This window comes from Prosopis cineraria, unplaced genomic scaffold (genome assembly GCF_029017545.1).
Source record: "Prosopis cineraria cultivar Desert tree isolate PC_DT_omini unplaced genomic scaffold, ASM2901754v1 PC4, whole genome shotgun sequence".
Lineage (NCBI taxonomy): Eukaryota > Viridiplantae > Streptophyta > Magnoliopsida > Fabales > Fabaceae > Prosopis > Prosopis cineraria.
In genome coordinates this window covers 40076847-40092760 of record NW_026555335.1, presented here as the reverse complement: position 1 = coordinate 40092760, position 15914 = coordinate 40076847, and the positions used below count along the sequence as shown (strand labels likewise).

Here is a 15914-nt window from a genome sequence, read left to right as displayed (position 1 = left end):
TTTTATATGATGATGGGAGGATTTAGATTTACATTGATGAAAATTTTAATCTTCATTTTAAATTTCAAATTTTAAATTTTTGTTGAATTTTATATGAGACTTTAATTTGTTTCATGTTGAATTTTATAATATTATATTTAAATTAAAATGTTGAAGTTTTTTTTTAAAAAGAGGGCTTAAGGGCCCAGTCCTGAATTCTTTAAATAAACGCTAGGCCTTAGAATTAGATCTAATTTTGGATAATCGGGCTTTAGAGTCTAAGCCCTTAAGGGTCGAGCCTGTAAATACTAAGCTCTTAAGAATCGAGCTTACCCTGATTCCCACCTCTACATTTAAGTATAGTGTACAATCTTACCTTTTGTCATATTTTTCTCACTCTTACCATCTCTCTCTCCCTGCTTTCAACACTACAACTTTGCTGTATATTCCTCTTTGTACAACAGGTATGTTTGTTTGAGCAGCCTTGCTACTTGCTTTTTCTTTTTATTCTTAATTTTTAGGTATTTTATTTGACCATTAATTTTAATTTTAATTATTATTTTTTTGTTAGACAAATATTATAATTATTTAATGGGCATTATTATTTTTTTTAAATTTAGTCATATGGGTACTATTGGAAGGAAAAAGTTTAAAACCGTTTCGTTTCATTCATTTTATAATAACTCTCAAACAGTGGTTATGTAAAGCCGTTCTTTTTCATCATAAAATTTCAAACAATGAAAAATTTTATTTTATTCTACTCCATTTCATTTTATTTTATTAATAATTATTTCTTTTCATTCAATTTTGAACTCTCAAAATGCACTCTAACAATATAGTAATTGTATTGTGTGTACTTTTTTTTTTTCACGCATCATTAATCCAGCCAATAATGCTTACTTGACATCGTTAATCTTTCCATTGCATGATTTCCATCTTGTAACCGAGAAATCCCATCTCGTAAGGCTAAGTCTACCTATCATGATTGTTTTGAGATTTACCCCCCTTCCTTTTTTGTTTTACAAAGAATAATTAGGCAAATGTGTATTGAGAACATGGCTTAACAAGTTTGTTTGTCAATGATTTTTGTAATCTAGTGGTTAGTAGTGTGTAAATTACCCTGCAAATGAAAGATTGTAAATTTGATAGCCTCCCATATTTTAAGTAATTTTTAATTTTGCCCCCATGCTTTTCATTCCTGAATTCATCCCCTAATCTCAAGTGATTTGTCCTATTTGTTTGACTCCTTTGAAAAGTTAATAGAAATATAGCAACCGCAGAAAAAGAAAGATCAAAATGTTTGCCTATATTTTGAAAGTTCGGCTAATCTAGCAAGTATTAAGATGTTAATTAAGTTAAGATTGACACGGTTTAAGGATAGAAAAGTTTTAAAACTGTGACAAAAATAATATTAAAATTAAACTCAAATTTATTCAGTCAGTGAACTCATTATCAAAATTAAACTCAAATTTATTCAGTCAATGAACCCTCTAGTGAGTTCACTGACTGGAGGTATTATGGATTAGCTAGGGGACCTGTTATGTCTCATCTCGAAAGGACTTAAGGGAGATCTTATTTATATAAATGAATGTGTTGTACATCTCAATAGATTAGTATTGTGGGAGAATAATTATCTCGTGACGAATAACTTTTCATACGACACGCTATGGACAGCCGATGCTTCTTCTTCATATACAAACCAGCAAGAGCAATTTTTTCCGATTGGATGATCAGCCATCAAATTCTAAGGCTGAAAAGAAAATGATAACATAACATTTACATTATTATTACATTTCTGCAACCAAATAGTCACACTCCCACAAAATAAACCCAATCAAAATGAAAAAAATTTAAAATATTTGTGAATGACAACACACAGCACTAATCGAATAATTATTCGCTTACTTCATTCATGCGCCCTGGAATGAATAGGAGATTAAATTAGAGTTAGAGCCACAGACACAGAGAGAGAGAGAGAGAGAGAGAGAGAGAGAGAGAGAGAGAGTTCAAGAATTGTAAAATGAAACAACATCCAGAAAATGTCAGCAATTAAATGGACTTGCCTGAAAAGCAGAGGCAGGACAAGAATCTTCCTGAGGAGTGGTGTCTGTGTTGGCTGCTCTTCAGAACTTCATTTCCTTCATAAACCAAAGCTACATCACAGAACTCGGGAGCATTGTGCTTCACTATTTCCCCTCTGCTCAATTTGGTCTTCCCCCTGCAACACCAATTCATTTGTTTCATGGCATGCCATAATCAAAGCTCCATAAAATCCAAGCACATATACCATGATTGGGGAGGCTTTTTTATTCCCATGACGAGGTTTTTTATGTTAAGAACATAAATAAGTTCCAGAATTGCTTTGGCTGTATCATTGCTCTCCAGATGCAACGTTTCTGCACTCACCTATATGAAAAAACAACGTCAGAGGAATAAATAAAACTTGAGGCGAGACTTAGAAACAATGCAAACATTTCTGAATATCCATGCATATACACCTGAGCGTCATTACTCAACTGCAAGTACTTCTGCAAAATGTTGTTCCTCCTGTTGATCTCTTCATTCTCATGACTTGTCACTTGTTGTTGGTCTAATTGGCTTCTTGGCAAGTTTCCCACTGCCACACAGAGAAATCGGTGTTCAGGTTACTTAAATTCTTGATATACATTCTGATAGTTGCAATCAATCAATATAATTGCCACATCAGAACATAGCTGATTTTCTTCCAAAACAAACACAACAATCAAAATAAGACAAGTTATTCCAATGTTGTTCAAGCACAGAATGCAAATATGAGTGAAGAGATCAGAAACAGTGAGTGTGGCTAGTTATTACGTGGCGTAGGAATCAAAGCGAGTGGAGGAGAAACATGGATAAACAAAACCCGAGAACTAGGAGAGACAGCATGATCCAGAGCCCATTTTACGACGTCCATGTCATCTTTCCCAACAGCCACGTAAGTGTCGTCTGCTCCACTTTCTTTGCCAACTGTTTTGTTCTTTTCATCCTCAGGTACCTCCTCTATTTCTGATGACACAGGTTGTCCATGGTGATGCTCCTTCTTAAGGTCGTCTTCATCGCCAGCCTGATCGATCATGTCATTCAATACCACAAGGTCGCCTTCCCTGGGAGTTTTTGGTGTAAGAATTTCCTTGAGGTTATAATTGTGATCTGAATTGTGTTTCGTAGCAGCAAGAGGGGTGCCATTAACAGCCTGCTCATGTTCAGACCACCATCGTTTTCTGGTGTAGTAATCCTTGGCTTCTGCTGGTTTGGGATATTCTTCACGGTCTTCCATGTCTCTGAATCTCTCCTTCTGTGACATCAGAAAAGAAGGATGATGGCAGAGAGATATAATGAATTTTCTCTGATTCCAAATTGGCAGTTTTCAACAAGGGTTCGTTGAAAGCAAAGCCCGGGAAAAGAGACTCTCTTTTCTGTCAAGATTTGCATAGTTCTTTGGTTATGTCAAAATTGTCCTTTTTGGTAGTACAAAGTCTGTTTTAGCTAGCAGCACAACGTCTTACTTTGCATGTCTAGTTAGAGATTAAGAAGGAATAACCTGGTATTGCTTTGAAACTTTAAATGGTTCGTTGATATCCATGATCCAGTGCCTGAGCCATCCTTAGGCTGCCCTGTATATATTTATTCTAATTTCACCATATGGTCAATAAAGTTAAAAGGCTTGAAGCACATTGTCCAAGCATTCAACTATTTGAAAGTGGGATATAAAATAGACCAGATTCATTTTATAATTTAATGGTTAATAAATAGCTAATCAAATCTTTTACAGCAATACTCTTGGCTTATTCTGTTACGGTAGAGTAGTATCTCGCATAGTTTTGTCTTGCAAATTGACCTTGATTAATTTATTTCATGAATTATGGCAAACATGTGAACCAAGTTGCTTGAGTGAAGGTAGAGCCTATATGCTTCATCAAGTGATTCTTAACTGCACACTCTCGTAGACAAATAATACTAAGTTAGAGATTAATTGTTTCAAGGCTTTTCTAACCTTCTGATGTTTTCCCTATTCATTAAAATAAATATGTTCATTAATCTTGTAATCTACACCATGCCTTCTGATGTTGTATTTATATTGTTAACAACAAGGGAATATTAATTTCAAGCTATTTAAATAATATATACTCCCTCCTATCCTAAATTTAGGAGTTAGATTATTAATTTATTAATATTAAGAAAATTATTTAAGTTAGTTATTTGTGAAAAAAGAGTATGTTGATTTTCTTAAGATATTTCTTTAAATCATTTGCACTAAAAGCTAAATTTATTGAAGGAATCTCTCATTTAATATGTGTAACCAATAAGGATAGTTTGAGAAAAATTATAAATTTCAAATACCAAATTAAAATCTTACATTTAAAGTCAAAACCCTCAACTTTTTAAAATTTTACTCCTATTCTAGTCATTTCCCTTAGATAAGGAAGAAACACGTATTTTTGCACGTGTTTAAATATATCAATATTGGATTTAAACTCAAAACTTCTTTCAAATAACAAAGATAGCATTACTATTAAGACAATCAAGGGCCTATTTAATTTTATTACATTCCACATTTCAAAAGTCATTCCCCACTTTTCAAATGTTAAATGTTGTTTGAGTATTGTAATAGATGTAAATGGACTTTTTAAAAGGACTTTGAAAAAGAGAATGAATGTGGATGTAACAGCTTACAATTTGAGAGCTTTTGAAAAGCACTTTGAAAAAAGGTATCGAAATTTATTTTATCATTGACCATGTTGCCCTTCAGTGCAATGCAAACCACAAGTCAAATATCAAAGAGCATGCATTTTCATGATCAATTCCAAATGTAATTTCAAATGTGGTTTCTGATAGAAAAATGGATAATGTTTACAATTTTATTAAAGATCAAATTGTATATTATAGATCAATATTAATAAATATTAAACTATTTATTATATAATTTTTCCAATATTAAAATTTATATCTTTTATTCTTATTATTTAACATATTAAATTTTATGTTACTTTAAATTTTTTTCACATTTTTAAACATTTTTAATATATTACATTTGTATAACAAAAATTAAAAATTATTATAAATTAATATCCTTTTTAGTCATTGTATATTTAAAAGTACATTTTAAAAGTATAAATCATTATTAATCCAAACAATTTTTAATTTATCAAACTAACTTTTAAAAAAATATATACAAACATAAATTTTATTATGACAATTAATTTTTACTAAATTGACTTTTACTAAATGAATTTTCAGTAAATAAACTTTTAACAAACTGAAAATTAAATATACACTAAATATTATTTTAAATGTGAAGATATCTTTTGAAAAATTTTCAATTTAACAACTACTTCTATATTTGGCATGGTATAATTAATCTCATTGCTCAATTTATTATATCCCACTTTCGAGTTTCGAGACACCAGAGCCACTGGTTTCGCCACCCAAAACACACGCTAAGCGTGAAGGCCGAACATGATTAATGATTTACTTGTTGAAGATTTTAGCCTCTATCATTTGACAATCTTGAGGGGTATGTTACCGTATGGCTGGGGGTAATTAATAGGCACCCAACAACTTGATTTATTGAGATGCTCTCCGTGTAGGCCTCCACTAATCGAAGCAACAGATTCCACGCTAAGCAGTACATGATTATCACTATAGCTTATCAAAAACGCGAATCCAGAACAAGACATCCCTCTGCAATTATGGACGCGAAGATTAATGATCGAGTGAGGATAACAAGGTAAAAAAATCTTTCGTTTTGTACATCTGAACTTGAACAACAACATGTCTAGCGTCTTTACTCCATGTACGTCTGCTAAATTTAAGCATGGTTTTTCAGCTACCTCCTTGTGAATTGTATATTTCTCTGTATCGTGCTCAAGTGTTTGATGAGTCGCCTCAATGGAATTTTTACCTCAGTTGTGTCTTGGTGAAACTGCTCTGTTTTATTCTACTTTGCTGCATCATATGATAAGTAAATTATCGTCAGGAATAAGTCAATTAATCAATAATTACTATTGTTGTGGTTGATATTAGATGATGGGTGAATATTAAAAACTTTATTCCTCTATCGTGTTCCAACAGCATAGCTGGTGGCTATAGTTTCTGATCTGTTTGTAATTAAGTGTCTGTCCTTCAATGAACAAACATGTGATATTTCTCCGCCACGTATTCAGTATAGATAATGGATCCTTTGATTGCAGATTGACACTAATGGATAGCCACAAAAGCCTGTCATTCCTTTGTTTTGCGGAAGAAAGTTAGAGAAAGAAACAAATCCTAAGTTAGATTCCCATAATGTTGGGTTGGACCATGAATCCACTATCCTTTCCTTGGACGGACCATTAACCAAACAAGATGATAATAAGTCAATAACATACAGCTGCCAGCCTACCAGATCAACACTTGAATATGATACGGTGACAGATCAGAAGTTTGGATCTTCTGATTTTTATTTTGTTGACCAAGAATCTTCTAATTTTCTTTGCTCCATTTGTTGACAGTTTTAGAAGCAAAACACAAAATATATGCACTTATCTCTCTATTAACTTGGCAAGAAACGGAGAAAAAAATTGGACAGAATCTAGATCAAGGTTCTTAGAATCAAACCAATCGTCGAACTCGTGTAAGTTTCATTCATAATTTACTAGTCTCACTGTAATTAATCATAATCAAATCAAAGGAAATTAAATATATCAATAAATAATAATATTATCAGCATTTCATGTAATATTACAAAGATATTGACTAATATAACAAAAAGAAATATTTTAAAGGTTATTTTATGATCTAATAAAAAAATAAGTGGTTAGATTTTTAAAACGGCTAAGAAGTTTTAAAGATATGAACTTTAAAATTTTAAACTTCTTAATTCAAAAATATAGGCATTTCAAATTAGTTTTGATTGATTTGTGGGTATAATCAAACCAAGCAAGAGAGAGTAGCTTATTCTGATCATCTTAATGTTGAGTAAGTACAATAAGGTGATTTGTTACTATAACTAAAAGCTATCAGAGATAAGAGAGAGACCAAAGAAGATTGAAAAATGCCATGTCTATTACTATTATGATGGGTATAATATAAATACAAGGAGGAAGAGATAACCTAATGATGACTATTTACAATAATATCTTATCAAATAATATCTCTCAATAATGGCATAATAAATATTAATATATCTTTAGAATATTCTATATAACATCATCCTCAAACTCAAGATAACTTAACAGAGAATAACTTAAGTTTATTTATTAGAGACTAAAAGCGTCCTAGATGAGCTTGGTTCAAATTGGAAGAAGTCGAATGGTACCCTAAACAACATGCTATCGAGTAAAGTGATGGTCAATCTCAATGTATTTGGTCCACTTTTGAAACATATCATTGTGAGCAATCTTGATTGCAACTTGACTATCATAATAAATGTCTATGAAGGAGCTTTGAGATGTTCCTAACTCATCAAGGAACCAACAGAGCCAAAGTAACTCAACGGTAATGTCTATTAGTGCACAGTGTTCAAATTCAGCACTAAAGTGAGAGGCTAATGTTTGTTTTTTACTTCTTCAAAAGATAAGGGAATGACCATGGAAGATACAAAAACTAGTCGTAGACTATCGATCATCATGATCACCACTCCAATCGGCATTAGAGTAAGCCTGCAGTGAAAGAGAAGAGCTAGCAAAGAAGTGAAACTCATGATACAGAGTGCCTCTAATATACCAAATGATCTGAAGAACTGCTAAATAATAAGTTGTGTAAGGGTTTGACATAAACTGGTTAATAATGTAAGCTGCATAAGCAATGTTAGGATGGGTGATAGCATAAATAAGTCCCCAACTAACTGGCGATAATGGGTGGGATTATTCAATAGGGTGTCATCAGTAGAAGTATAGTGAATATTCAATTCAATAAGAGTAGTTTCAACCTTTTCATCAAAGAGGTGAGCTAAGGATATCAAATCGATGGCATACTTGATCTGAGAGAGATATATACCATTACTCTCATGGTAGACCTCAAGTCTAAGAAAATAGTTCAATCTACTAAAATCCTTCATTTCAAATCGTTAGCCCAAGTATGTCTTGAGTTTTTGAATTCTCACATCATCATTACTTGTGATAATCATGTTATCAATATACAATAACAACATAACAATATCATGAGTAATGGAGCAAACAAAAAGAGCTAAGTCATGAGAACTGTGAGTCAATTTGACTCATAGTGTTACTAAACTTAGCAAACCATGCATGAGGAACCTTCTTGTGCCCATATAGAGCTCAACAAAGATGACAAACCTTATCTTTCAGATGTTGATATCTGGGTAGGGCTTCATATACACTTCTTCTTCTAGATCTCCATTTAGAAAAGCATTTTTAACATTCATTTAATGAAAATGTCGGTGCTTAATAGCAACAATGGTTAAAAAATTATAAATGAAAGTCATATAGGCAACAAGTGCAAAAGTCTCCTTATAATCAATAGCATACTCCTGAGTGAATCCTTAAGCCACTAAGTAAGCCTTACGTTACTTCAAAGAGCCATCGGAATGAGTATTATTTTTGTAGATCTATTGACACCAAACCAAAGTTTTATTAGGAGGAAGATTAACAAGATCTCAAGTATGCATTTTTTTCCAGGGCCTATAATTCCTCATCCATAGCTTACTGCTAGAGGAGATCAAGAAAGGCTTCCTTAATATAAAGTTAATATAAAGTTTAAGAAACTCAAATTGATGTTTTATCTTATAGATAAAGGTAAAACGAGAAAAGTCATCAATAAAAATTACAAAATATCAAGATCCCTTATAAAAGGAGTAGGTGCAAGACTCCAAATATCAAAATAAATCAAATCAAATGGAGAAGTAGCAATGGAATCATTTTTATGAAAAGACGAAGTAGGTTGTTTAGCAATCTGATAAGAAATTCATTATAAAGACTAATTATGAACAGAGCCTGAAGGATCACTAGAAATTAAAGGCCGTAATTTACTCAAAGAAAGGTAATCAGGATGACGATGCCATAAGTTAAGAAAGGAATCAAGAGAAAAGGATGTGGGGGCAGTATGTAATGTGGGAGTAATGACCTTAGGTAGGTGCATTAAGGTGAGCTTAAACATATAAATAGCTTTGCGCCCAATCCTGACAACTTGTCCTGTTTGATAGTCCATTCTAACACAACCATGTTTTCTAAATAATACATCATAACCCATATCAACAAGTTATCAAGGTTAAAGCTAATGGTAGGAACAAAATGTATCATGAATAGATAGGGAAGGCAAAGAGACAATACCAATGTGACTAACAGGCATTTAACGGTTATCAGTAGCATGTATAGGATAGGCAGTAGAGTTAGGTGTCATAAAGGAGAAGAAATTTGCTTGACCTATCATATGATTGCAACAAAAAGAGTCAAAATACCAAGTAAAAAAAGGTAATAGATGGGCTAGAGGAATGGGAGATGAGCGTGTGCGGCAAAGTTTTAAGTTTAACCAAAAAAGATCCCAAAGTAAATTGAATCTCAAGTGCAATAGGGGAGGATCCTAAAGGAGACGGAGCAAGATCATATTTTTTTCAACCAAAAGCAGTAATTGCAACTATTTAAAGTGACTAAAATGGTTTAAACAACCTTTGGATTTGCCATTTTTAAGTCAGAGAACCATAAAAGCACCAATAGAAAAAATTCAGATATCATAAAATAGGAAACCAACTGCAGGTACAAGGTTGTGTTCCACAAAAGTTGTAGTAATAGAATAACTTCCACACCAAGCAACGAATAGACAATCCAATTATTGAAAATGACAGACTATGATAGAGAATGCGGAAGCAAAATTGTACTAGTTTAGAGATAGAACCCTAAAACACAATAAAAACACAAGAACAAAATGAAAGGGACAAAATTTATGACGAAAATAAAGAAAGAAATGAAATAAACAACGAGGTAATAGTCAAGGATAAGATCCTTTAGAGCACCTGCCTCTAAGAACCTCAACCTTCAAAGATATCATAAGAGTTAATCACGCTCTTAATCACATATGTTTCTCACATGAAATGCTACCATAAAGCACTAAGGCTCACAAGAGTTATAAACTCTAAAATGAATAATTTTATTCAACTTCTTTTTTCTTTACAAGAGGGAGCATACCTATTATATATAAGTTCATAGAGAAGACTATTTCCTAAAATTAAAACCTTAATTTCCTAATACTAAAAGGAGAAAGAAAATAATATAAAATAAAGAAGAAAATATTCAACCATATAATTGAGGAGATATGATCCTAAAATTATGAAATTACAAAATGTAAAAATTAAAAATAATATAATTAATTATAATCTTTAACTTAACTTAAAATAAAAAATTATAACTAGTCTTGCTCCTTAGGAAAGGAAGTCAAGTCAAAAGACTACTAAAATTAAAAACAATTAAAGAGACAATTAAGGGATCAAGGACTCAAAATCATGCCACCTTTAACTTCTTTACCAGGGTTTCATACCTCCTTGCTTGCAAGAGGCTCCACTTATAGTCTTCCTTGCATTGGGCTAAGGTTTGTACCTCTTGGGCTTGATTCTTTGTAGATTTGGATCTTAAGCACATCATACAAGTCTAGATGCTTTCCTTTAGGCTTGAGAGAAGTGCCCCAATGCTCTCCAAGCTCTTAGACTTTTTACACAAGACTGAACAAGGCTTGCTTCATAGCTTTAGTTCAGGCTCTTGTCATTAGATCTCCAATATGCTATGAAAGATCTTTAGGCACATTGGATTAAAAGTGTTGGGCTCTTTACTCCTTGCCCTGGGCTCTTTTCATGCCACCATACTCATGATTATCATCCTCAAACTTCGTTGCCATTAATACCATGTCATCTGTGCCATGGGATCCATCAAACTAGATATTATAAACTTGTTGACCAAATTTCAGCCTAATCCAACAATTAGCAAATTTGCAACTTTCACTTATCGAGACTGCCATGTAAAGATGTAAAAATGACTTTCTCTCTTATTTTCTCACAAATGGTTGCACATCAATTTGAATATCAGGATGGAGGTTAGAAACACTAAGGAAGGATGTCACTTTTTGGAAACTTACTTTTCATCCAAAAAAAAATTCTATGGCTTTGGTACCATGAAAGCTATTAGAGATAAGAGATTGGAAAATGTCATGCCTATTACTATTGTAATAAGTGTAATATATAGAAGGAAGAAGAGATAACCTAATAATGACTATTTACAACAATATCTTATTAAATAATACCTCTCAATAATGGCATGATAAATAGTAATATATTCTTAGAATATTCTAAATAACCATTATGTATGTAATGGCATGATGGCTAAATGTCGAAGATTAATGAAGAGCCCTACAAATTAGATAAAATTAGAAAACTGATAGTCGAAGATTAGATATTGGAATTCACTTTGCATGAAATTTTGACAGCATTGGCTCGATACAGAGAGTGCTTTGAAGGCGACAGGCACTTAAGGGAGTTGGTGGGACTTAATCCAATCTTCTAACCTCCGAAAGGAAGCTGCTTTTCATCAGAGTCCTTTATATATTGATACTTCCCTTTCTAAATCAGGCCAGCCAACCGCACAGCCATCTTAGATCAGTCAGCATGTCAAGTTCCAATCTTCCTTCTGTTTTAACATATCTTATGATTATCGTATGTACAGTCTGGACTTCTCTTTGGGTTCTGAAGCCTACGCAATTGTGGACAAAAAGATGGAAAGATGCCGAAGATAGTGCCAATAAAACTGTGTTTGGCTACTATGGTAATCACTTGATCTTGGACTTTGGAAGTCTTGCCATAAAATTTTGCGAGTCCAGTAGCAAGTGATATTGGATATTGCAGGTTTGAACTATGCTGCGTATACATTTCCTATAATTGCCGTCACTATAATAGGACTTGTTTTCTTGGATTTAAAGTCTGGAGAACGAAGAAGCAGGTAACATGATGCGCGACATTTCAATTTACTGCTGTTGAACATTTCGCTTCAAAATTTACTTTGTTGATATTACAGTAAAGCAAGGAGTCTGTACACTGTCCTCTCAAGTCCACTTGTGGTGAATAGTCTTCTGGGAATCCTATCCAGTATTGAGATACTGCTAGTTTTTCTTTTCATCCTCTTCTTAACATGGACCTTTTATGCTCGCATCTCTAACGACTTCAAGAAGCTGGTACCTGATAAATCACTGAAGCTGGACTTGTAAGTGCTCTTATGTAATCTTGATGCTTTCTCTATTATGTTGGATAGTTAAAAAGAATAAAACAAAGATCTTGCCTTCATTTCAGATGGGAACTCAAGTATCTCAGAGTAGCAACCAGATTTGGCTTGCTAGCAGAAGCCTCCCTGGCTTTGCTTCTTCTTCCTGTCTTAAGGGGTTTAGCCCTGTTTCGAATACTTGGCATTCAATTTGAAGCTTCAGTGAGATATCATACCTGGGTTGGAACAGCAATGATATTTTTCGCTGCAATCCATGGAGGAAGCACTTTGCTCATCTGGGCTGTCAGCAGCCACATACAAAACGAGGTGATTCCTAAGCATGTTACCATTATCTCTTCTTTCAATCTGGTAAAATGCTCGTGCTTTCAATTTTGTCCTCCACGTATCATTTCTTTCAATCTAGAGTAAGAGACTGAAACAAAAGAAATGAACCATGAAGGATAAAATGAGAAATGTAAAATGGCGTTTTCCCGTAGTAACAATTGTTTAAGTTCGCATCCCTTTTAACTCCCGTTTCCTCTTTCACCTTTTATTTTTGTCTTTCTTCAACCAGACATGGAAGTGGCAGAAGACAGGACGAATATACCTCGCTGGGGAGATTGCACTTGTTACGGGGCTAGTTATCTTGTTCACTTCACTTCCTCGAGTTAGAAGGAGAAAGTTTGAAATCTTCTACTACACCCATCATCTGTACTCAGTATTTCTTGTATTTTTCTTGTTTCATGCTGGAGATAGGCACTTTTACATGATCTTCCCAGGAGTAGTTCTTTTTGGTCTTGACAAAATCCTTCGTATCATACAATCAAGGCCAGGAACTTGCATCGTTTCAGCCCGAGTTTTCCCTTGCAAAGCTGTGGAGCTCATTCTCCCCAAAGATCCAAGTACTTAGCTCCTTTCCATAAAGTAGTGTCTTTAAGGAATATAGAGATCAGAAAATACCTGAGGTTCTTGTTTCTGTCATTCGCAGGACTAAACTATGCTCCCACAAGTGTGATATTTATGAAGATACCAACCATATCAAATCTCCAATGGCACTCCTTCAGTATAACATCTAGTTCCACTGCCGATGAACGAAAGATGTCCATGATAATTAAATGTGAAGGATGGTGGACGAGTTCGCTTTTTAACATGATACATGCTGAGCTGGGCAGAGATTCTGATAAGATGAAGGGTATACCTGTTGCAATTGAAGGACCTTACGGACCTGCGTCTCTGGACTTCTTGAAGTGAGCAAAAAACATTGTGCCAAGCACTTTTTCTTAATCTCTTTTATTTTATACCATCTTTAAACGTTTGGAGAAGTATTTCTGCAGATATGACAGTCTACTTCTGGTTGCTGGAGGGAGTGGAATAACCCCATTTCTGAGTATTTTGGCAGAAGCTTCCTCAGCCACCAGCACTAGTAGATTCCCCTCAAGGATACAACTTGTGTATGTCATCAAGAAGGCACAAGACTTCTCTCTGTTGCATTCAATCTCCCACCTGTTGCTCAACGAGTCGCCTGGAAAGTGTTATTTGAAGCTAAAACTATTTGTAACTCGAGAAAAACAGTCAGGCGTGACAGTTAGAGACCTGCTGAATGAATTCTATGAAGTAAAAACTTTGCACTTGAGCAGAGAGTGTTCGAATTATGCAGTACACGGGCCAGATAGTCCAACTTGGACGGCTGCCATTTTAGGATTTTGCTCCACCATTTTTCTTATTGTTCTTATTTGTCTCAACCATATAATTCCACCTGAGAAGGGATCCGAAAAGTCCAAAGACAAGACTCCCTCTTGGGTTGTGGATATGCTTCTTATGGCTTCTTTTGTCATAGCTTTAGCTTGCAGCACCTTGATGGGAATCTTTTTGAGGTGGAGAAGGCTGCAGAAAGGGATTCCACCAACCTCCCAGAAAGAATTTAAGCCCCTCGATTTAATTTCTACTGAAACCAGGAGTACCTTTGAAGAACATGAAGTCCATTTTGGGGGACGACCAAACTTTCAAGGTACTGGTTTCATTTTTTTTTTTTTATACATTTCCAACTCATTCTACTATTTTAAATGAAATGAAATAAATTCACCTACAACTGTCGGATGCTTGGCATCAAATTTGTCGATAAAATTATGCCATATAGAGTGGTATTTATAACAAATTGATACTGAATTATGAAATACCTTGATGCAATCTTGCGTTACGAAACCAGAATTGATATGGTGATTTGAATTGAACAGATATATTTAGGGAGTTTGAAAATGAAAGTGGGGGAACAAATACTGGCGTGTTGGTATGTGGACCAGAGAGCATGAAGGAGTCGGTGGCCATGATTTGCCAACAGAAATCCAAGTGTTTCAAGTTAGGTTCCAAGAAAAGCGAAGCCTTTACTTTGCACTCCCTCAACTTTACACTCTAGGTTCAATTACAATTTCGAGTGAATGTAAGCAATGAACACCCCAAAAAAAAAAAAGGAAAACGGGGGGAAAAATGACATGAATGGTATCTTGATGTGTATCTTTCTTTTAACAGGCAATAATTATCTGAATATGTGATAAGTTTAGAAACCAAGTTGTGGACACAATCGATAGACATGGGACCACGTTGCTTAATCAACTATCTCACTGTAAGATCAGTTTTCGGGGCGTGGTTATGTCACCATCTTAACTTTTCACAAGCAAAGCCTGCTTCCCTTTTCAAGAATGAGCTTCTCCATTCAATTCTCTCCTGAAAAGTCACTCTGTATGACCTAAGGTGAAGGCCGATGAAAAGTCCTAGCATGAATTTTTTTTTCTCCCTTTTTTTCTCTCTGACTCTAGATGTATTTCAGACAAAATTGTGAACATCAATGAAATCAATTAAATACAGCTTGAAAATCTTAATTTTTTGAAAAAAAAAAAGGGGATTAAAGACTTTTAAAACTACTCTTTATTTATAAGGGAAAGAGAAAAATAAAGATATTTAAAGAGTGAAATAATAAGGAGTAATTTTAAAATAAATTTAATTACTAAATTATTTTCTTTCTTAAAATAACTTATATTATGGAAAATGAAATCATTCTCAATCAGGAAAATAAAGTATCAAATCAGTAGAGAGGGGTTGGGAATATATGTTTTGCCATGAATTAATGAAATTCCACTTCATATTTAAAAAAATTGTGTCCTCATCTCCTTTGCCATTACATTACATGCTTTAATTTCACGGGTTGTTTCGGGTGTGGTTGGTTTAAAAGAAAAGAGAAGAGAAAAACGGGGGACAGTGTTTTTAATGTTATCTTCTGATTTTAGGTTTGGTTTGATTTTGAATTATGAATCATCCAAAATAATACATATACATTTAGTCACAATTTTTGGTCCCACTCTTTATTTATTTATGCTCATTTACATTTTAAAATTAATTGCAACTATAATTACAAGACCTTTTTTTCCTAGCAGGCTCATTCTTGAGCAATGTTTTCATAATCAAACTGAATATTAAATTAAAAAGGCCAACAATTCACAGTTTACATAATTTAATTAAGTTAGATCAATGGTTGAATTGATGGTATAATAATTAAATTAAAAAAATTATATATAATAACCTAAATATAAAAGTGTTACCAAAAAATAAAGTCAAATATTTTAAATTTATTATGACTTAATAACTCACATGATATAACATAATATCAAATGACTAAAAAAGTGATCATTTAAAAAAATTGATAAAAAAAGAAAAAATGATATTTTTTTAACAGTCTAATTTTTA

The 15914-nt window shown here is 33.5% G+C and overlaps 2 protein-coding genes across 2 annotated transcripts; one reads left to right on the top strand and one right to left on the bottom strand.

Moving 5' to 3' along the window:
• Window positions 1-1640: 1640 nt before the first annotated feature.
• LOC129308197 (uncharacterized) lies at window positions 1641-3351 on the bottom strand. Its single transcript, XM_054949243.1, has 5 exons — window positions 2815-3351; window positions 2478-2596; window positions 2267-2385; window positions 2043-2197; window positions 1641-1729 (listed from the first exon to the last, which is right to left on the bottom strand). Exons 1-5 carry the CDS (start codon window positions 3302-3304, stop codon window positions 1710-1712), a joined length of 903 nt encoding a protein of 300 aa, XP_054805218.1. The 5' UTR covers window positions 3305-3351; the 3' UTR covers window positions 1641-1709.
• An 8212-nt stretch (window positions 3352-11563) lies between these two features.
• On the top strand, window positions 11564-15037 carry LOC129307789 (ferric reduction oxidase 8, mitochondrial). Its single transcript, XM_054948698.1, has 8 exons — window positions 11564-11744; window positions 11825-11918; window positions 11994-12179; window positions 12266-12503; window positions 12751-13078; window positions 13165-13423; window positions 13511-14184; window positions 14411-15037. The coding sequence occupies exons 1-8, from the start codon at window positions 11588-11590 to the stop codon at window positions 14587-14589; spliced, it is 2115 nt and encodes a 704-aa protein (XP_054804673.1). The 5' UTR covers window positions 11564-11587; the 3' UTR covers window positions 14590-15037.
• The last annotated feature ends 877 nt before the right edge of the window (window positions 15038-15914 follow it).

What these genes read in the sequence shown, in the direction of transcription:
- LOC129308197 (XM_054949243.1), bottom strand. Translation starts at nt 3,304, where the DNA reads ATGTCACAGAAGGAGAGATTCAGAGACATGGAAGACCGTGAAGAATAT. An exon ending in CGCTTTGATTCCTACGCCAC is followed by an intron (nt 2,597 to 2,814) that starts GTAATAACTAGC and finishes TCTGTGTGGCAG; the next exon opens with TGGGAAACTTGCCAAGAAGC. An exon ending in GTCCTGCCTCTGCTTTTCAG is followed by an intron (nt 1,730 to 2,042) that starts GCAAGTCCATTT and finishes TTTTCTTTTCAG; the next exon opens with CCTTAGAATTTGATGGCTGA.
- LOC129307789 (XM_054948698.1), top strand. Translation starts at nt 11,588, where the DNA reads ATGTCAAGTTCCAATCTTCCTTCTGTTTTAACATATCTTATGATTATC. An exon ending in GCGTCTCTGGACTTCTTGAA is followed by an intron (nt 13,424 to 13,510) that starts GTGAGCAAAAAA and finishes GTATTTCTGCAG; the next exon opens with ATATGACAGTCTACTTCTGG. An exon ending in GGGACGACCAAACTTTCAAG is followed by an intron (nt 14,185 to 14,410) that starts GTACTGGTTTCA and finishes TGAATTGAACAG; the next exon opens with ATATATTTAGGGAGTTTGAA.